Source organism: Narcine bancroftii, chromosome 12, assembly GCF_036971445.1.
Source record: "Narcine bancroftii isolate sNarBan1 chromosome 12, sNarBan1.hap1, whole genome shotgun sequence".
In the NCBI taxonomy this organism is placed as follows: Eukaryota; Metazoa; Chordata; class Chondrichthyes; order Torpediniformes; family Narcinidae; genus Narcine; species Narcine bancroftii.
This window is the reverse complement of record NC_091480.1, coordinates 22,361,753-22,384,700: the sequence shown is the minus strand read 5'-3', so window position 1 is coordinate 22,384,700 and position 22,948 is coordinate 22,361,753. Positions and strand designations below refer to the sequence as shown.

Sequence of the window (22,948 nt, the reverse complement as noted above, 5' to 3'; positions counted from 1 at the left end):
TTCCAGGTATAAACATCTATTCCTACATCAAATTCCACCATGGGGTCAAGGAGGAAAAATATTTCAAGGGATGAATTGACAACATTTTCATTGAGATACTTGACCATTTTTACAGACATGGACTTCCATCTGCAAGTGATTTGGGAAACAAGAAATGATAAGGAAGATTAATCCAGAAAATCTGCCTTTTCTTCTTTTGGAGAGTTAATACAACTGAACCTAACAGAATGTTTTTTAAGGAATGAATCACTTACTGATGAATTCCAATTGCAGCACAATTTTGAAATTATTTTGCATCCTCATTGAAACAATATTAAAATGTTTTTCCTCACCAGAACCATAATGTAAATGGAATATAAGCCTAAAATGTGAACCTTGAATCAATTCTGGTTTATCTAAATGTTTCAGTCCCAGCACCAAGAATTGTACATAATTAAAATTTATATTTATATGAATAGTTTATATAATTTATATTTAAATTTATATTATTCCTTTTTGTTCCACGACTCTGTCTTGGGAGACACATTTGGGTTATTTGGGGATAGATACAAAACTGGATTCAGACAAGTATAATAGCAGGAAGACAAATTATATTTAGAGGTTGGAAAAATTTGGGGAACCATCATGTCAGGATTGGGCCTCAAAAATGGTGGCGTTGAAACACGTCTTACAGTTTGATAAATTGGACATCTATACTCAAAAATGGGGCAAAATCTAGGTTTCCTGGGAGGGGGATGGAAATGTGGTCGATGTAGCGGTGAAGCAGTTTTTTCTGTTATTAGAGGTCTAAATAGACATGTATGGTTATTGATATTTTTTGCTGCCATGTTTGTTTCTATTTTATGGCTATATTTATGTTTTATAACTTAATGATTTACATAAACTAAAACACTGACTCAAGGGTTTGGGGAAACTTTTTTAAAAGAACTCAATAAAATTTAAATCATTAAAAATATCTCATTTAATATTAAACTGCAGAGGAATAATTCTAATTTTTGTATGAACAAAGAGGAGCAACATGGAAGGTTAATTACAAAATTCTTTGCATAACTTGCACATTTTTGAGTTTCTAAGTTCTGCCGAAATGATACATTTGTGCATCTCATAAAGAATATCTAATGGTGAAGCATAGATGAGCAAGTGAACTAAAGTCACAATTACTTGCTTGCATAGAATGAATAATTATCATTCAGGATACAATCCATCTCCCACAGTGCACAGTTGGAAAGCTGTGCTGTTGGTTTGGCTCTGAAATGCTCACAATCCCACCTACTGTACAAACAGATGAGATGTTCTGTCAGAAAGATCTGAGTTTCCTTTATCAAGGCCAATGCCATGTGAATTTTCTGGCACAGTCGTTGCAGGTCCTGCTTTAATAGCAGTTGTCACGGCACCTTTACAGTCCCAGCAATTGGGACTGGACTGGGGTTTGAATCCCATGTTGTCTGTAAGGAGTTGGTATGTTCTCTCTGTATCTGCGAGGGTTTTCTCCGGGGGCTCCAGTTTCCTCCCACCATTCCAAAAACGTACCGGGGGTGTAGGTTAACGGAGTGTAAATTGGGAGCATGGACTCATGGGCCAAATGGCCTGTTACTGTGGTGTATGTCTAATTTTTTTAATTAAAAAGATTTAAATTTAAAAAGAAATTAAATTTTAAACTGAACTCTGATGACATGTGAATATATTTTATTCTCTGTCCCATTACAATTTAGTTTTTTTTTCTCTTTCTATCTCTCAGAATGTGGGAGCAGTGAATTTCTTTTGCGACTATGAGGAGAGTCGGGGTAACTACTTGGTGGATGTTGATGGCAACAGGATGTTGGATCTTTACACCCAGATCTCTTCCATCCCGATAGGTAAGGGCCACGTCTTTTACTACCTTACATTAGGAGCTACCACCTTATATTGGGAGCTGCACAGCTCACGAAAGAGATTTTATAACCTGGCTTTTATCCTTCAGATAATTTCTTCATTTAGCATATTACACTGCAATTATATTTTTTTTTCATGGGTATCAATTAAGTTGGTCATCTGAATTATTTTTTATTAGGAAGTTTAGACCTGTGATTTACCTTCACCAGATCCTCCAAACTGGGAAGATTATTTGGCCACCTATTCACTCTTGATTAGTGTTGTCTGTTTTCCAGGATTGCTCTGGAGACTTCAGGAACTGAAATGAATGTCCCATCCATGGTGATGACCAGTATAGGAGACTTTCTGAAAACCTGTTGATTTATGCAAGGAGGCCTTCACTGAAATTTGGCTGTAGATTCTACTGAGAAGATGGCAATATCTGGTCACATGGTGCTCGGGCTGAGGAGTTCACTTTCATTTCCTTCCCTTCCACAATCATTGTTAATTCACGCTAAAAGGAGGATTTGAGCATGATGTTTTTGTTTTTTCTGATTTCTCACTCAAGGTTGTGGATTGCCCATCAAGTGGCTCACTTCTATGTACACCAACTACCGACTAGCCCTGTTTCCAGCATATATGTTTAGCATATATGTTTCCATCTGACCCCCATCTCAAGCAGACAAAAGTAAAAGTACATAAATTTTGATCAGTTGAAGGCAGGAATTTTAAGCAATCATGTACAATGATAATTTAACCTGGATTGGATCATGTTGGCGATCATTTCTGGAGGTGTGTGCAGCCATCAGGAAGTTGGATTGGGTTCTTTTGTTTGGTGTTCACATTAATGTATCTGTAGTTATATTGGTTTTAGGTGTGACCCCATGATGTTGCTATTTGAATGTCACCCATTTCCAGTGTTAAAAGCATGATCATGTGTTTACTCTCATACACCGAGTACAATCTACATGAGCAGCGAAACTTTTCCTTTCTGCAGCAAAACAGCCACGTAAGATGCATCAACTTTTAATAATATACATTAAATTATCCCTCAATGTAAAGTGATAATAAATATAAAGGATAGATAAAGATTCATAGTTTTTTTTAAAAAAACCGGCATTTCAATCGTGCGGGCAGGACTTGTGGGTGATCCAGGAGTAGTTTATGGTTAGGGTAGTAAGGAGAGGTTCAAGAGCCTGATCATTGATAAACTGTTCTAGAACCAAGAAGTTTTGGACTTCTGGATTCTGCACCTTAATCCCAAAGGTAACAATGAGGAGAGGCTGTGACCAGGGTGAGGAGGGTCCTTTGTAATGTTGGCTGCCTTCTTGAGGCAACACCTCTCATAGATTGAAGTTTACCATAAATTGAGGCTTAAAAATACAATCCACAACCTTGAGTGAGAAATCAGAAAAAACAAAAACATCATGCTCAAATCCTCCTTTTAGTGTGAATTAAAGGGTTAAAGTATTGATCAAAACATCTGTTACTGTCCTATTCCATGAGTTAAATGTTTTCCCAATAATTTTTCTTTCTCCTCTCATTATTTGGTTCTTTTGATTCTCATCCACATCAACATATTGAAATGATCTGACCCCCAGTGATTGTCTGGTCCTCTTAATGGGATGAATTCAACCCCACAAGTGATATCCTCAAGGCAATGGAATATTGAGAAGGCAACAGAATGCTCTGATTATGGCTTTGTCCATATTCCCATAAGAGCCCTTTATGCACCTTGTGTATGGCTGCTATATGGATAGCAGCCATACATCTGACAACCTTCCCTGTCCATTGGTTGCTAAAGGTGCAACAATATGTGCATCTTTTAGAGATAAATCACCTTGATGATGTTTCAAGGTGAAGTCGGGCTCCCAGCAGGAGCAGGAACCTTGGGCTCTACAACTTTTTCGACCCCAAAAGTTCAATCAACAACCCACCCAACCCCGCGTTTATTGACCCCTTGGATAGTCCCATTGACAACCCCCCCTCCCTGACTTTGGAGAGCCTATCCTAGAGCAAAGAAGGCTGAGGGGTGATCTTATAGAGGTTTACAAATTCCTAATGGAGATGAACAACGTCAATGTTTGTAGGTTTTTTCCCAGAGATGGATGACGCTAAGAAATAGAGGGAATAGGTTTAAAGTAAAAGGGAAAGATATAAGAGGGACATAAGAGACAACTTTTCCAATCAGAGTGTGGTCCACATCTAGAATGAGGTATCAGGGGCAACTGTTAAAGCAAGCACAATATCAGCGTGCAGACTGATATGGGGACTGGAAAGCCTTCGAAGGATATGGACCAGGTTGGTGACATGGATGACCTGAGCCAAATGGTGTGTTTATGTCTTATGACTATGTAGAGCTCGTCGAAAGAACCAAAGACTTTTATTAGCAAAAGATAGGAGCTCTTCACAGGTGGCCGACCAATCCGGAATGATCCGACCTGGCTAGGGACACAACCCTTTAAGGCCCAGACGTTAGGCGTGGCTTAGCTCTCAGCCAATCGCTGTAAGCACAGTCTAGATACTGTAACTATATACATTGGTGATAGGTCTGTACTATCACAGATTATAACTCTAATGACCAGTTGCAGGAAGTCAACTGATGCATCCTCCAAAAATGTATCCAGCCAGAGCTGGTATCCTCACCCTTGGCCATTCATGATCTTTATGAACGCCAATATCAAAATAAGAACTTCTTTTTCTTCTCCAAAATTACATTTAAATATTCGGAAAATCAAAGCAGGCATTTTTGCAACTTCTTGGAATGCAATAAAAATATTCAGAAACAAATTCCAAATTTCAAAAAAATTAAAAATGAAGTAAAACCCTCTCTTATCTGGCACCTATAGGGATTGGTAGATGACAGATAAGTGAATTTGCCGGTTGCTTGAGATTGAATGTTGCATGGATTGGTGAACTGACTGTAAGGAGGCACCAATTTTAAACTTTCGTATTTTTTACATATTTACTTACTGCGATTTTTAAAAATTTTATTTTATTATTATTTTTTTTGCCAGTTCCTTGAGCCAGCTGATTGCTTGAATTCCAGATAACAGGGGTTTTACTATAATTGGAAATGAAAATTAACAGGTAGATTCTCTTTGTGTACAAATACCTCCAAGTTTTTTGGGAGGGCAATGTGTTTATCGTATCGTCAATTTACTTTTTTTTAAATTATTCATTCATTGTTCGGAATCTGGACATCACTGACAAGACCAATGTTTGTTCATCCTTAATTGCCAATTAGATAGGTAACGACCCATCATTTTGAACCACTGTGGTCCCCAAATGGATTATTCAATAATTTCACTTTATTTAAGAGTTAATCGCATGGGATGGGTGGGTTTGGAGTTATATGCACACTCAGGAAGCATAACAGATTTGCAAACCAGGTGATAATTAAAGTTATAAGGGGCCTAGACAGACAGAGAAGTCAAAAATCTGTGGGCATAGGTTTAAAGCAGTGATTTTCAAACTTTTTCTTTCCACTCATACCACTTTAAGTAATCACTTACTTAATCACAGAGCACCTATGTCATAGGGATTACTTAAGGTGCATGTGAGTGGGGGAAAAAAGGTTGAGAATCATTGCTCCAATCCCAAATATTTTGCTTGAGAAAAATTGTCATTGGCCCATTTCCTTTGGAGTTATGAAACCGAGCACATAACGAGTCAATTAGGGACAATTAAAACAGTGGCTTTCCCCAACTTTTTCTTTCCACTCACATACCACCTTAAGGAATCCCTTACTAATCACAGAGCACCTATGGCATGGCGACTATTTAAAGTGGGATGTGAGTGGAAAGAAAAGGGTTAAAAACCACTGGTTTAAAGTATTTGGTAGAAGGATTTGAGGGAAGTTGAGAAAAATCTTTTCACCAGGAGGTTGTTGGGAGTTTGGAGTTCATTGCCTGATAGGATGTTCAAGATAGAAACAGAATTCTACCCTATTTGGATGTGTCCTTGAAAAGCTGTGACCTGCAGAATTAAGGATTCAGTGCCTCAAGGTGGAATTAGATTTGCAACACTTTCTCAGCACCACAAATATGATGGCTCAAATGGATCTCTGTGTCATAAATTTTCACTGATTATTTGTGAGGTTAAAATAGCAGGTGGCTTAAAGAAGCATAAACCCCACACACTTGTACTTTTCCACTGAGTGTTAAGATGGATGCCTAAATTGTGACGTGACTAAAGCATTTCTAAGCATTTCCACAAGCAAATACATTTTCGGCTGTGCGGCCTGTGAACATATTATCTAATTAAATGCTCAGGTGGCTAATCAGTGCTGTTATCTCTGTAACTCAGGGTTCTGCGCCATTGATTAACACGGAGTTTATCATAAAGACTGGATCTGTCAGACTGTTTTAGTGCTGGCTTTGTTTGTATTCTAGAGGCATTTATCAATAGTGACAGGAAGCTAATGGATAGAAGCTAGAATTCAAGTAACCTGGTGACAAATGAAAGCATCTATAGCAATGGAATATTAAATAGCCTGTGTTATTTTACTTAAGAACAGTGGTATTTATTGGATTTCTTTTTGCTTTTTATGAATTATCCAAGGTCAAGAAATTTGTACATGAATTCTCATGAGCTGCCAATCTAAGTTGTTGAAAATGTTACACCAAAATGAACTATTATAATACTAGGCACAGCTGAGGAAGTTCTTTAAAATATGTTTATTTCATTTTCTGACCTACTGCAAATAAGTTCTGTCTCCCGAAAAAGCATTTAAGTGATGCAATTCCTCATTTGTTTCTCAGTTGACTACGCTCAGTCACTCCAATGTTAGACAACAGAGTGAAAGGAAAGACAGCAGTAGGTTTTCTTTTCTGAAAAACATACTGGTTGGAGGATATATATAATAACTGTGAAACCATGCCCTTGGACAAAGAGTTCCAACTGGAACTAATAGTTAAATAAATTAAAGCTTGATCGATTTAAAACTGAAATAGAGAATCATATTTTTTCAGTAAATGATATCAAATAAATCTTTTTTCTACAGTGTTTTTGTTTACAGAAGCTTGGCAGAAATATTTGCTTTTGCAAATATATTTCCATTTGTGTAATCTGCAGATTTATGCCTCTTGACTTTGAAGGTTCATGACCAAAATGTAATTTCTTCATTACCTATTATTGTAAATCCGTTCATTTCAAGTGTTTTATGAGATTTGGGGGAAGGTGAAATATATGATTTTTAGCTATTTCCACTGATCCATTCCCCATCATGTCATATGTTATGGACCATGGGCTGACCTTTTGGACTGTGGACTGTCATTATAAAGGATAGATTTCTACTAAGAACTCTGTGCAACTTGTGGAACGGCTGAGTGCTGACTCTCCAATTGCCTGGAACTTTGAGAACAAAGGGAGAATCCAGCTGTGAAGCAGAGAGCAGAAGGTGGAGTGACAGCTGGAGAAATGCATGGGCCTCATAAGTGAGGAACTGTAAGTTTACAACACAACATCAATCATTCCTCTCTCCATCGTTCAGTACGACGTCCTTTGTTATCAGTTAAAGAACTGAGCTTGGACATTGAGATTGAATTCTGTGGACTGTTTTTTTGGGCTGAATTACTTGACTGACTGACCTGAGATTTTGGGGGGGATTTTTCCTTTTTGAATATTAGGGACAGACTGTAATGGTCTGGGTCTTTCACATACACACTGTTTATAAATATATATCTGTATATTTGCTATACAGTGGGGTTAATTGTGTTAATAAATATACTTAAAATGTAAGTCTTTTGAATTGAGTCTTCTGTTGTTGCTCGTTTGAGACGAGACACATAACCAGACTGCATATGACCTTAAGTGCTTATTGAACATGGAGTGTTTTAGACTGCAGATAATCTCCCTCACTGAGATTGCTCACTTTTAATTCTCCTATCTCAGTGTCCTACAAAACATGAACATCTTTGTGAACATTTCCATACCTACATTTAACCCCCATTCTTTGTCCCTCTTACATCAATCTTGCACATTTTCTCATCCACAGAATTCAATCTCAATGTCCAAGCTCAGTTCTTTAACTGATAACAAAGGACGTCGTACTGAACGATGGAGAGAGGAATGATTGATGTTGTGTTGTAAACTTACAGTTCCTCACTTATGCATTTCTCCACTCATCCCTTCCCACTGAACACCCAACTCCAAACACTAGCATGGGCAGAGCCTTCATTACCTGGATCCTCCAGCCTATTATTCTCTTCCACTTTGACCTTTTTTGTATCTACTTGACTCTTTATCATCCTTTTTAATTATTCCTTACTTGCTCAGAATTGACTTGCCACAAGAATTTTCATTTTATTACAAAGAGTAATTTCTTGGGAGTCATATCTCGGAGGATCTTTCCTGGACCCAACACACCAATGCCATTGTGAAGAAAGCATGCCAGCACCTTTACTTCCTCAAGAGTTGGCAGAGGTTTGTTATGACCCCAGAAACCCTGAAAAATTTCCATTAAAATATTTTTCAATGAATAGCAATGAGAAAAGAGGAGAATGGCAGATACTTAGTCATTGCTAAAAATATTTTTAATGTAAACATGAATGGAATATTAAGAGCAAATCCCATAGCTTATGAATAATCAAAACAAACGAACTGCTGGAGGAAGTCACGAATCAGGTAGCACCCATGGAGAGAATTGAACACTAGATGTTTCAGATCAACACCTTACTTCAGAACTGCTAAGAGTCATGTAGCATGAAACACTTCAGCTCACTTCACTCATACCAACCAAGTTGATACTCTGAGCGAGTTCCTTTTTTCAGAATTTTGTCCATATCCTTCTGAGTCCTTCCTGTCCATATACCTTGCAAATATCCTTTGAACATGTTAATTCCATCTGCTTCTATCTCTTCCTCTGGCAACTTGATCTGGACTATCCTGTGAGTGAAAAAGTCACCCATCAGGTCTTCCTTAAATATCTATATCCTATCTACCGTTCCTTGGCCCATTCATTGTTAGATGTTGAATGGATGTGCTATTTCCTATAAAAATCTTCCGATCTCCGTGGATTGTCACCTTGTCGTGGCAGAGAAGCTTGTGTGGTCCTGAGATCTGTAAGGTAAAACATCATGAGATGGGAATGTGTAAGGAGTTACCCTGTACAGGGCTGTAACAAGATGTGAATGCATCCTTGTACTTACAAGATAAGAGAGACATTGATGGATTGAGAGGCAGGAAGCTAGCAGGGAAAGGATAGCAACAGTTTTAGTCATTGGACAAGTAATGATATGATGATGTTCTAAGCACGTATCCAAGGGTATAAAAAATCACCATTTTGCTGATAACGGCAGAATGCATTCTCCGACTAACATGGTTAGTTGCAAGTGTTACAATCCGGTAATAAAGAACAAAGAACCCTGATTTCGACTCAGTCTGGTGTTTGTCTCACTCATTCATGAACAAAGCAGACCTAACAGATCCCAAGAATGATGCCATCTGGAGCTATGCTCCTGGTAAGGGCCACCCATGGCAATAAAGGTTGAGGGTGAGGTCCCTGACAAAGAACAATCCAACCAAGTCCTCAATGGTGGAACAGGCAGACGAAATTACTCTGAACTCAACGGCTATGACAGTGGATGAAGGCTGCAATAAATCCATCAGCTCCAATCGTCGTGCTTTTTATGCCACTGGAACTAGTTGGTTGACTTGTGAAGTATCGTGTGCTCCTTGGAGTGCAACAACAAGTACATGTTAAACAAATACACACACAGGTGTCTTCACTTGGTGGATCAACGGAATGAAGACCGTCGTCCTCAACTACAAGGGATAGCCACAACAACGAATATGCATCCAAAGTATCTTGGCAGACAGTATAAAAAATGCATTTTAGTCCTTAAAAGAATACCAGTGAAAACATTCTTGGAATGACTTCCAGTGACATTTTTGAAAACTAATCGAAGGGATTTACTTAGAATGTTATAATCCCTGCATTAATGTGTTTTCTTACATCCAGCTGTAATATATCAAGATATAAATAGCAGTTCTTATATGCTCAACCCGAAGTATTGACTGTACTTACAAATACTGTCTTTAATTGTAAATTGATCGACCATTTCTGAAAGCTTATTTTTTTATTAAAAAAAAGGTAGTCAGCTTTATTAAATCAATAAAATGAGCCAACGTTGCTTAGAAATTCACCCGCAGTCTGCAGTGATAAATGCAATTTGTATTTTGTGGAAGAAATCTGGTCCATGAGGAATTCACTGATTCAGCTGTGCATCACGGGGTGATATGTGCTCTTGTGGCCAATGTCAGCTGTATGGTTACAGAAGATCACAGATATTTGGAAGAGGTGAGGCCAGGAGGTTATGTCCGAGGATGTGAATTTTATTGAGAACAGCAAGAATAAATAGGTCATTTGTATAAAATTCGCGACAATTTAAAGTATAAAGAGGATTCTTTCAAATGAGCTTAAGATTGAATGGAAGAAGACTGTAGGCGGCTAGGAGAGAATTGGGATAGTGAAGTCTTGAATGGTTTGGATGAACAATAAATAAGACAGGCAGTGTCAAAGAAGTCTGTGATGAAGAAAGTTGGGAGCTGGAACTTCAGGTAGGTTCGTAATTTGGACCATTTTCCTGTCAACAGAGAAGGACACCGAGATATGATGGTAAAATGTGAAATCACAATAATCTTTCAAGTGTTTATCACTGCAAATTAATTGTATTGCTGTAACTGGGCTATATTGAAATCTATCAGTCTGATTGCAATTTTTGTGATGAAATGTATTTTGAAACGAGTTAAAACCCTGGCAATTATCTACATTATTAATCCAATTTGACCACTGGTCTCACAGATGTACTGCCTGAATTATTCCTGAATTTAAAATGTTTTGAATTTGCATTTAATTTGGGATCTGATTGAGATGTACAGTTACACAGCTGATCAGCACAAATTTGCAAATAGCCATTCTTCATTCTTGAAGTTTATATATTTTTCTTTTTATAAAGTGCAAATGAAAGTGGATTCACTTTAAGTGTTAATCTGCAAGATCTGAATTCAAAATATTGCTGGGTAAGTTAAACTAAAAGAAAAGATGGCAAGGTAACAAACAGGCCTCATTAGTAATGTGTCCTTTTTTAATCTTTTAGGTTACAATCATCCTTCACTAATCAAAGTACTGCAGAATCCTCATAATGTGGTATGTACTTGTTTTTATTTTTGCTGCCCCATTTACTTTCTTGTCCCCTGTTGGAATGTATTGTATCGACTCCAGCCAAGAGACTGGACAGTCAGCTGTAGTGTCTCTGCTAGCACAGCCAACAGCTAATAATGTCCTTGTTTATAATAGTCACATTTGTTTGTAGCTGTTTTATTTATTTGGCCTTTCCTCAATATTTCTTATGAATGCATGTGTAAGCTTTGATTCAGCTCTTTGGAATTAACATGAATTAAGGGGACTGTTATCAGCATTTTGCAGTATTTTTCCATTTTCTTTTACTCTATCAGTTTTTAAAATTTAATATTTTTCTCTGGGTATACGGAGTAAGGGAATGTATGTGCTGAGTTCATTTGTGAGAATTCTGTTTAAAAAAAAATCAGTATTTTTAAAAAACAACGTCAAATTGCTATTTCCTTTTCCGAAAGTGGAGGTTGTAATCTGGGTACAATGTTGTGCTTAAACTAGGTGCGCGTGTCTGACGATGTTGGATGTAACATGCAAGTTAGGTCCCCAGTTGATGATAAGCCAGCCAAGTCATCTCACTGAACGAGAAATGCCGAAAGACGATGGCTTGTCAAGCAGCATCTCATGGAAAGAGAAGCTGGTTTCTGATCATTGATCCTTCTGAAGATGAGCATTCGAATCAGAATTTATTGACATGAACGTGTCACAAAATGTGTTGTTTCACAGCAGCATCATGGTTCAAATATTGCTATAAAATAACATTTAAAATGAATAAATTAATGCAAAAATAAGAGAAAGTGAGGTCATGTCTATGGTTCATTGTCCGTTCAGAAATCTGATGGCAGAGGGGAAGAAGCTGTCTTTGTGCTGCTGGGTGTTTGTCCTCAGGCGCTTGTACCTCCTTCTCATTGGTAGTAGTGTGAAGAGGGCATGGAGGTTGCTTTCCTAAGACACCCCTTCTTGGGCAAATGTCCTCAATGGAGTGGAGACTGATGTCTGTGATGACGCTGGCCGAGTTTACAACTCTCTGTAGCCCATGCATTGACTCCTCCCTGCCAGACAGTGATGCACCCAGTCAGAATGCTCTCCATAGAAATTTCTAAGAGTCTTTGGTGACACTAGAGTGGGTGAGATCTACCGGCATTTCTATTTTTTCTTTCAGATTCTATCATCTGCAGTTTTATTTGCTTTCCTTTATTAAAGTAAACTCAAGAAATCAGAATTAGCCAAAAAGAAATTAAGAACTGCTATACTGTAATTAAAGCAGCAAATTGGCCCACTGATGTCCTTCAGACAAATAACCTAGCCTTGTTATATGATATGACCTACACTAAACTCCAGTCAAAACCATAATATTGATCCAGTTTGTGGGATGTTAATAACTGGAAGCTGAGCTTAAAAATCAGCTAGGTTACTACCCAACAGGAACTCTTGGCAATTTATAGTTTTAAGCAATAAAAGCATCATGTGGGTTACTTACCCAACAGAAAGCCTTGGTAATTTTTAATTCCAAACTATAAGGTTTTATATTCAGTAGAAACTTTCCCAAAGATGGAAGTATCTTTTATGCTTTAAACTTAATTCATTGCCATAGTTAGAAAGACCAGGAAATAATTTAAGGGTTGGGATTAGAAGTGGTCCAATTAAAGAAATGCATTGGATTCCTCTTTTTGCTTTCGCCAAGCATAAAATATCCTGAGACAATCCAAGAAGCAGAGTCCCCACCTGCTTCTGTGTGGTTGGCAGCTTATAGTGGAGCACTTTCTGGTAACTGGCAGGAGTTAAAGTAGCCCGGGGCTTACTTTAGGAATAATGTGTGAGTTTATAATGTTCCTCGACACCAGTCTTACATCAAATTAATCTCACCTCTGCACTTGCACAGCAAGCCATTCTGTTATAAAATAATTGCTAGGACCATCACAGCACATAAGAAGTTATCTCATTATCTGAGGATACCAAAGGGTAAAAGCAAACAGTGCCTTCATCCAGGGACTCAATAATAAGATCACACAGATATGCTAGATGAACTCAGCCGTTCTCGCGATGTCCATGGAAGGTAAAGATATATTACTGTTTCAAGCCTGAACTAACAGGCTACTCTTAAAAGGAAAAACTGAACAAATTGGGTTTCATTTCACTATGAATGAGAAGGCTGGTAGGTGATCAAAGGTATAAAACAATTGAGAAACTAGACAAGAAGATAATATGAGCAAGACCAAAATAAGGCTCTGTTAATCTAATAGATAATTGAGGAAAGACCTAAATGAATGTTGCTTCCATAAATAATGAAAAAAGTGCAGATGCACTTAAGGGGGAAACTATTAATGGAAGAAACTAATGTCAGATGCTTGTCTGGAATATACATAGCTGTTTCTGTGTTGCAAATCCATTTGAATTCTCTGGATTGTATATGTTGGAAGTATTCATATTTATAATGAACTTTGCAAAAGTAAATGGGACAAAAAACTATTTCCACTGGTTATTTAGCTTGAAATACTTGTCAGTCACCAACGAGCCTGCAGCAGACGTGGACATACCCCTCCATAAATCTTCGTCCGCGAAGCCAAGCCAAAGAAAGAAAAGAATAAGAAGTTATCTCATTATCTGAGGACACCAAAGGGTAAAAGCAAACAGTGCCTTCATCCAGGGACTCAATAATAAGATCACACAGATATGCTAGATGAACTCAGCCATTCTCGCAATGTCCATGGAAGGTAAAGATATATTACTGTTTCAGGCCTGAACTTACAGGCTACTCTTAAAAGGAAAGACTGAACATATTATTTAGTTCCTTTAAAATTGTGAATGTGCTGTGTTGATGTCATCAACCAAAGTTAGGCATAGAAGCACACAAAGAGTTAGGACAGGTGAAAAAGAAAGTGGTCGGAGTTGAGAAGCATCTTGAGAGATGTTCGGGCAAATAATTCGAGACATTGAGAGACAGACAACCGAGACATAGTCACCAACAAGGGATTTAACGTGAGGATTAGAGGGAAGTGGTTTTACAGAATTAAAGAGTAAGTAAGACCGTGGATGGATTTTGAAATCAAGCCTTTCCTGGATGGCTGGGGGAAGGGGTGTAGCAGTAGGGGTGATGGGTGAACGGGACTCAGTTAGAATAAAGCCAGCAGAGTTGAAATTAAGCTCAAGTTTATGGACAGAGAAAGTTGGAAAGTGCACCAGAACCCATGGAGAAACCCATAAAAATTAATGGGAATAAGTTTTATTCTTACGCAGTTGTTTTTAGGACATGCAGCCCCATCAAAAGCAATGGTGAGAATAGAATTCATATTTGCATTTCAAAAGAACTGATTAAGTATTTGAAAATGATAAGAAATATGACTTGGCCAAATTTTATGTTTGTGTTGTACAGGAAAGTGGAACTAACTTGACATTTATAGCATGAATGTCAACTGTCATTGACATTTATATCACAAAATAAAGCCTTTCAGCCGATTGAGTCCATGAGATCTGTGGAGGCTAATCCTAAATCACTGCTCTTGGTCTGTGGCCACTCGCATTCAAGCATTCACCCAGGAGCATTTTAAAATGTGATGAAGATTTCTCATTCTGGGCGGGTCATTTAGTTCCAGATCGCTTTTCTCTCCAGGTGAAATATATTTTCCCTATCTCTTGCCTCATTCTTGTTCAAATCTATGTCCATTAGTTTATGACCTCGCTGATAAGGGAGATGGGTCCTTCCCATTGATCCCGGCTCGGTCCTTGATTTTGATACATATCCTTTAACTTGTCAACTCATCTCAGCCTCCTTTACTCATAAGCAAACAATCCAGCTTCACCCTATCTCTCTCTCTGTTATAGGAACACGCATGTGCACATTATGACATAAAAGGAGTTACACTCTTATTGCGTGTTCAGTTAGACACCATCTCGATCAGAATGAAGAGTGCTCACTGCTTCTCTCATGTGAGGCGATTCTTTAAGAGAAATGCACGACAGAATTGGTGACAAGGATCAAAACAAAAAATTCTACACTCCGGACGACGGAATCTACGGGATTTCGAGGAAAGAAGACGCCGGAGGTGAGAATTTTGTGGTGAAAACGATGCCGAGCTGCAACGGGATGAAAGCATGTGTTTGTCAGCAGTGGATAAAAGGAAGAAACTTGAGCAGAAGAGTGAGAATAAACCGCACTGGCGCAGCGGATTTAATTTGTTACTAAATAATAGTAGTGAAAATGGCAGAAGGACATTTTGGGGAATACAGGGAAACTGAAGACTGGTATGATTATGTAGAAAGATTCGATTATGTTCTGCATTGCCCACGATGTGAGGAATTCTGAAACCTGAAATAAAAAAACAGGTGCTGTTTTTAAGCGAGGTGGGGAGCAGAACATATGGTCTGATCAAGACTCTACTGGCACACCGGTAAAACCAAATACCAAGTCTTATTAAGAGTTACGTGACCTTGTGGGAGATCACCTGTCCCCAAAACCAATAGTAATGGCTGAAAGATACAAATTCTATACCAGAAAGTAAAACAGTTAGCCCATATATTGGCCAAACTACATGTAACTTCTTGGATGAGGCTTTGAGAGACAGAGATTGGAGATCTATTTGGCGGACTGCCATGCCCACCAAAGATTGCTGAGTTCAAAAAATTTGGACATCAAATCTGCCTATGAGCTAGCATTGAGTTTCGAAATGGCCAATTGTAACCCTGATATTATACAAGGGGAGCATATGGTGAAGAGAATGGACCGAAGAGAGTGCTGCCACTGTTGGAGAAATAACCACAGCCCTGATAACTCTTATTACAAAAAAGGCTAAGTGTTATTTATGTGATAATGTGGGATACATCAATTCAAAGTGTCCAAGATGGAGAGAAAGAGGGTCACAGAAGGGGAAAAAAAAGAAATTGAAGTATAAAAAACAATCTTCCAAAGTTAAAAACCTCATGGAAAATGACGAACGTTCTAGCAGTGGGTCAAAGTGGCTCCGAGGATGATGGAGCATTGGCATTAATGTACATCTGTAGTGTATTTCATAACAGGTCAGAAATTCTTTGAATTACAGGGAATTCGACACACAGGGCTGCTGTGTCACTAATGCCGAAAGATCTGAAAGAAAAAGTACTGTCCAAACTTAAAATAAAACCAACTGTCTGACATTGTGTTAAAGATGATTAAAGGAGAGGAAGTTAACGTGATAAGGAAGTGTAAAGTGGACATCGAGTATAAGGGTCAAACAAAGAAAGGATTACCTCTCTACATTGTAGATACAAAAGGACCTGCCTTGATTGGAAGGGTTTCGTTGGGGCACATCCAACTTGATTGGAAGGGTTTCGTTGGGGCACATCCAACTTGATTGCAAGGCAATTGGTGCTGTGAAGAATGTACAAACTGTTGACGATTTTTCAAAAAATTAAAGCTGCAACAGATGCTTCAGAAGTACCAGACAGTGTTTGGAAAGAACCAAATTGCAAGTGAAACCAGAAGCAAAACTTAAGTTCTTTAAGCCAAGGATGGTATATTTTGCTATCAAAAGGGAAATTGAGATTAAACTCAACAGATTAGAAGGTGAAGGAATAATTAAGAAACTTCAGTACAGTGACTGGGCAGCTCCGACTGTACCGGTCAGAAAACGCAGTGGTGAAATAAAAATTAGTGGTGATTATAAGGTCACAATTAAGCAAGCCCTGCAAGTTCCTGGACACCCCATTCTGAGAGTGGAGGAATTATTTCAAGCTCTGAATGGTGAGAAAAAGTTCACAAAATTAGTCTTATCACAAGCGCATCAAGAAGTCATTTTGGTTCCTGAATTGAGGAAGAATGTTGCTATCAACACTTGCCTGAGATTGATCAATTATACCGTATAGAATATCATCAGCTCCAGCGATACTTCGAGCTGTAATGGATAAGCTGTTGCAAGGACTAAATGTTGGATGTTACCTAGATGACATAATCATTACAAGATGTGATGACACAGAGCATCTAACAAACCTGGAAAAGGTCTGAACCAGGATAGAACAAGCTAAAATTTGACTGTCAAGACAAGTGTGTATTTATGGTACCCTCAGTCAAGTATTTGGGATTTATGATTAACCATGAAGGAGTCAGGGTGGTTACAGCTGGCACCGAAGCTGTTCTGAGCAGTGCACCTTGCCTATCGAATCGGCTGAGTTGCAATTGATCTTGGGCTTGGTTAACCACTATCGAAAACACATCCCTAACATGCCAACTCTAACATGCCAACCAATTGTTGAAAAAAGACCAGAAATGATGTTGGAATGCTGAAACCAGCAAAGCTTTGAATCACTTGAAGAAACTGCTGACCTCAAGGTATTATATTCTCATTCACTATGATCCAGACAAGGAAGTACCCCTGGCTGTTGATGCTTCACCTGTTGGTTTAGGTGCAGCATTATCACCAGTCACCGAAAAAGGAGAACAACCAGTTGTACACGCTTCCTGCTCTCTAACGGCCTGTGAACTAAACTGGGCAACAGGAGAAGGAAGGATTGGTTATAATATTTGATCTCAAGTGATTCTACCAATATCTACAGGGTAGGAAGTTCTCCTTAGATACAAGCAATAAACCATTGAGTTTGATCTTAGGCCCCAAGAAAGGCATTCCTGTGTTAGTGGCGGCAAGAATTCAAAGATGGTGATGGAGCTTGTGGTAAATAATTATGAACTAAAGCATCGTCCTCCAAACAAGAACAGCCATGCTAATGCATTACTGCCCTTAATTCTGCCTGAGACAGAACAAGTGGAAGGAAGTATTAATTGGACTGTGGAAGCCACAGCTATCAACTAGGAACAACTGCATCACTTTCCTATTACAATGAAGGCTATCAGCAAAGAGGTACAAAAAGAGGCCACACTGTCAAAGATTCCGTACTTCACCTTGAGTGGGTGAGCTGAGGCCAACAGTATTACTCCCAAATTGAAAACTTTTTATACACGGCAAAACAAAATATCGATTGAAAAAGTTTTCCTGTTGTACGGGACCAGAAGTATAATTCACAAGAAATGACGGGAGGCTTGCTAAAGGAACCCAACACCAATCATCCAGGAATGGTCCAGACGCATGCTGATCTGGTGGCCATCGATTGGCATATACATTGAACAGAAACTAAAGCATGGTACTGAATTCCTATTGATTTTGCTAGTCCATTTAAGGAGGAAAACTTTCTGATTAGTATTGATGCACACTTCAAATGGCCTATTGTGTGAAGATTGTGGTCAACAACAGAAAAGACAACTGAGAGACTACGAGCTGTTTTCACAGGTTATGGATTACCCATTGAACTGGTTCCAGAAAATGGACCTCAATTTTTTTTCTGACACTTTCAAGCAGATCCTGCGAAACAACAATGTGTGGTATATATTGCCTGCACCCTACCATCCTAGTACTAAAAGGGAAGTGGAATGCTTCGTGAAGACATTAAAAACATCATAGAGTCATAACATTGCAGAATTTCTGTTATCATACGGAACACCACACTCCACGACAAAATGCACGCCGGCAGAACTGACATTTGAACGCCACTTGAGAACTCGACTTGCTGCAGTGCACCCAAACATTGGAGTTCGTATTCAGCAGTCAATATCCCTGAATAAGCCAACAAGTTCTCTGGAGATTGGAGAACAGGTATTGGTACGAGATTACAGGGAGAGCAAAGAAATATGAATAAGAGGCGTGCTTCTCAAGAAACTAAGTCCATGTTCATATTTAGTACTAGTGGATGAAAAGATATGGAAATGACATATCGACCAGTTAAGAGTAATCAAGGACCCCATTTTCCCTGATATCAGATGATTCCCCCTGATGTTCTGTTTTTGGCACAACCCAACTATACTGCCCCTTGGATAGCCCCAGTCCTGGTTAATGAGACACCATAATTGGAGGCTGCACAGGGGCAAGATGCCGGCCAAGCACTGGTCACACAACCAATGAGTGGTGTCAGCCAGTGAGGAGAAGTTATCTACTCAAGAAAAGTTGAAAGGTTGTTCTCCTGTTCAGTGTTCTTCATCCCCAAGAAGATCCAAAAGAGAAAGACACTGGCCAGTATATCTCAAAGGCTATGTGCAGTGACTGAAAGATTTTATGTGCTTCCAGTTAATGTATTTTCAAGTTAGATTGAGTTACAATTATTAGTTGAAGTGATGCTTGTGGTAATACGACCACTAGCCTACTGCAGGGGGCGATCTCTGTACCTGCAGGATGACCACCTAAGGACTGACTCCTCCTGGCCAGCTCTCAATCAGCCGACCTGAATAGACCCCTAGGGGGCTGACTCCACCTGGCCAGCTGTCAATGAGCCAGTCACTCAGGAGCCACCACAGCTGAAATTAGTGTGTACAGACCTTTAGCAGAAAAAAGCCTCTAGTACAGTCTTTGAGCTTTTGTTTCTGCTTGCTGCTACCACAGCGCATCACAATGCTTAAGTTCTCAGTAGTGTTTACAAGTATTTAAATTAAACTTTATACTTATTTACAAGTAAGCACAAAATATTTTTTGAGGGGTAGAGTGTTATGGAAATGCACATGCACATGTTATGTCATAGGAGTCACATTTGTATTGCGTGTTCAGTTAGACACCGTTTTGATCAGAATAAAGAGTGCTTACTGTTTGTGTGAGGTGATTCTTTAAGAGAAATACACGACAGCTAAAATTCTCCAACCTTGCCTTTGAAATATCCGTGAAATATCTTTGACTTTTCCTTGATTTTCCCGAAAAATAAATGTCTGCATTTCTGCCTTCTTAGTTTCCCTTTTGATTTCATCTGTGCACTTTGCTATTGTTCTGTTTGAGCCCTTGATATTTATGATAACCTTACTTGGAAATCTCATACAGAAATCTTGTACAAACAAATTGGAGCAATGATCTTTGTTGCAGAACTCCACTTTTCTCAATGAGGGAAGTGTTAAAAGTTTGCCTGCGATTTTATTGTGAAGGAAATAATGCAATGTTTCAAGGAGGAGAAACATTGAATGTAATGTCTCTCTTATTTAAAAAAAAAAGTGTCAAGACTTACTGGCCAGTTTTATAAAACTTGAATTCCATGTCGAAGAAAAAGTATTTTAAAATAAAATATTTGTGTTTTATAAAAAGATTCTGCACAGATGTTCGAGGGAGTTATGTTCCATAGTTCTGGGATTACAGTGCAGTGAAGCTACAATAAGAAAAAGCAAATAGGGTGATATTTTGGAACCAAGGAAGATCAATGAGATTAATTCTCAAAGAAATGGCAACCATAGTATTCTTGATCAAAAGAGATGAAAATGTTATCATGGCGCGAGAAGTTGGAGATCAAATACGAGAGAAAATTTACTCATTAAGCAGCAAACTTTGACGGGTGTTCTAAGAAGCTCCTTAGTATTGCAAATGACAGCAGAACACAGAGTTAAAAATGTTGTTGAAAATTGAAGAAACTGTAAGGATGGCACCAAGGAGACTGAGAAAGAAGTCACACCACGGGTTTCAAATCTGGTTTGAAATGGGAATGGAGAACAGAGAAGGATGGAGAATGGGATTGAAAGAGAAAAAGCCACACTGGACAAAATGATTAACGGGAAACTATTTTCTCTCATGATCTTGTAAACGACGACAGGTAAATAAAAATCTTTCCTGAAGTTAAAATTATAAATGATCATATGTAAGAAATATGAAATATTAAAGAAAATGATGCAAATATTCTTGTTCATTATTTAAAGTGAAACAATTATTTTTAAAGAGGGTACCATTCTAAAACCACATACCTTTTTTCTGTTTACAGATGTATGAAGGGACTTTGAAGTGACTATGGCTTGAAGAATCAGTCTGTTTTGGGGAGACACCAGCTACTGAGGGTCTCATTACCCTCCTCCAGCCCAGTGTAGCTCACAACCTCTGCAGACTGACCTTCAGAGGACAGAAGGGAGCTGTAATTGCATCATTCTGAAGCTCCAAGAAGGAGGGTTGAGGGTTTCTCACTAGGCAGGTTTCTAGAGAGGCTTCTTATTCTGCACAAGGCACCTCCCCAAAATGCAAAATGTTATGCAATAGCATCCTGTCATTGTGCATCTGCGCTGTACAGTCATGGATACTTTGAAGTTATCTCAGGAAACAGACAAGTGTACATCACTAATGTAGTGGACAGAGATTGATGCAGCATTTTTCAACATTGGTTGAAAACTATGTTTTGTAGACACAAACCAATACTGACTATGGGTGACCCTGTCACTGGTAGGTAAGTTTTCCATGACACAGAACAACTATAAAACCTGTGTCCTCTGGATCATGGCTGTGTCCTGTTATGAGCATCTGTGTAATTCCATGTCTCAGATACACCAAACAGCTTTAGTGCAAACAAAGAAACTCTGTGTGGAAGAGTTATCCAAACAAACAAATAAATTGTTATATTATTGTGGTGAATGTCTGCCAAGCTGCCTGTCTCCCCTTTGGTGAGCCTTGCTGTACTAACATTGGCTGTGCATTATCTCAACTGTTAAAGACACTCCCCTTGGGTATAACTGTATATGCACCTATTGTCTTTCATTATTGTACCATGAGTTTCTGCTAATAAAAGCCATGATTATTGTTTGACCTCATCGTCTTTGTCGACCTCATCAACTGGCACTTCAATTATCCTATCTTGTATAGCTTTGATTTTTGCAAGGACTGCAGTATTCTGCAAGTATGATTGCAGTATCAGGGCTTCAGGGACATGGGAATGCTTCAACCTAGTTCCCCTTTAAGTTCCATGTTATCCTGACTTGGAAATATGTCATTGTCCCATTTCCTGCAATTAGTGCTGGACTATAAACGTTAGCCCAGACACCAATACACTGAACCCTATGCTGTCTGTAAGGCATATGTACATTCTCCCTGTGCCTGTGTGTGTTTAAAATTTAAATTTAAAACAGAGAATCAGCAGACACAAAAGGCTGCAGATGCCGAAATCTGGAGATTGCTGAAGAAATTTGTTGGTTTAGCAGTGTCTATGGGCGTGGGGGGCAAGGAATTGTTGCCATTTCAGGTGAAGACCCTGCATAAGGGTAGAGAAGGAAGATAATCACTAGAAAGAAGAGAGGGGAAGAATGACAGAGGAGCAGGAGGTGAGAGGAGGGCTGAAGATAATTTGATGGAGTTGGGAGACAAAAGCAGTTGGGTGACTGGTGAAAGCAGAAAATAAAAGGGAAGATGGAGCCAAGTGGGCCAAGGGAAGAGAAAGGGTGCAGACTAATACTGGAGATGATAAGTCTACCAGGGCAGGCATCTGATAAGTAAGAAAGGTGATAATAATAATCATTAGGGGAGAGGTGAAATACATTATCCAAATAGGGGAGAGGATCTGGTGGATGGAAAGTGGTGGATGCTGAGGGAAATGAAAATAGGAAGATGGGGGCTATGGGAAAACTGGGAGGACAAAGGGTGGATCAAAAGGAGGGAGAGAGAAAGAGGATGAGGGAGAAAGAAGAGGGAGAGCAGGAAATGGGAGGAGAGCAGTATTATCTGAAATTGAGAAATTCCGTGTTCACACCATCGGGATATGGACTACCCATGCTGGTGTTCCTTTAGTTTGCATTGCGCCGCACACAGGAGACAGTCGACCACAGATGCCTGATGTGCCTAATAGCATAGAAATGTTGGCCTGATTGAAGAAGCAGTGCATTGTTGGGAATGGTCCCTTTTGGAAGAGACATCAGATCAAGATCTCAGCTCCTCTCTGAGGTTGTCGTAAAAGATTCCAAGGCAGTATTTTGAAGAAGATTATGGGAAGTTATCCCAGTTGTCCTGACCAATATTTAAATCACCAACACATATCAAATTGACTGGTCATTATCGCATTGTTACGGGAGATTCTTGTGTATAAATTTGCTGCTGTATTTCCTACATTAAAGCAATGATTACAAGATTACTTAATTGACTGTAAAATACTTTGGTGTGTGTCAAGTCTAGGAAAGTCTCATTTTCTGCTCTGCAAAAGGTTACCCATGTACTTTTAACTGCA

General features: G+C 38.9%; 1 protein-coding gene and 1 long non-coding RNA gene across 14 annotated transcripts in view; both read left to right on the top strand.

Annotated features, from left to right (window-relative positions):
* The window catches only part of abat (4-aminobutyrate aminotransferase), a 167,095-nt gene that overhangs the window by 111,560 nt on the left and 32,587 nt on the right, over positions 1–22,948 (top strand). For all 13 annotated transcript variants that reach the window (XM_069905443.1, XM_069905442.1, XM_069905439.1 and 10 more), the window contains 2 exons: positions 1,739–1,856; positions 10,953–11,002. In XM_069905443.1, the coding sequence (XP_069761544.1) occupies positions 1,739–1,856; positions 10,953–11,002 (168 nt within the window). The remainder of the gene's footprint in view (positions 1–1,738; positions 1,857–10,952; positions 11,003–22,948) is intronic.
* On the top strand, positions 12,120–22,855 carry LOC138746877 (uncharacterized). Its single transcript, XR_011347168.1, has 2 exons — positions 12,120–13,701; positions 20,732–22,855. It is a non-coding gene; the product is annotated as an uncharacterized lncRNA (long non-coding RNA).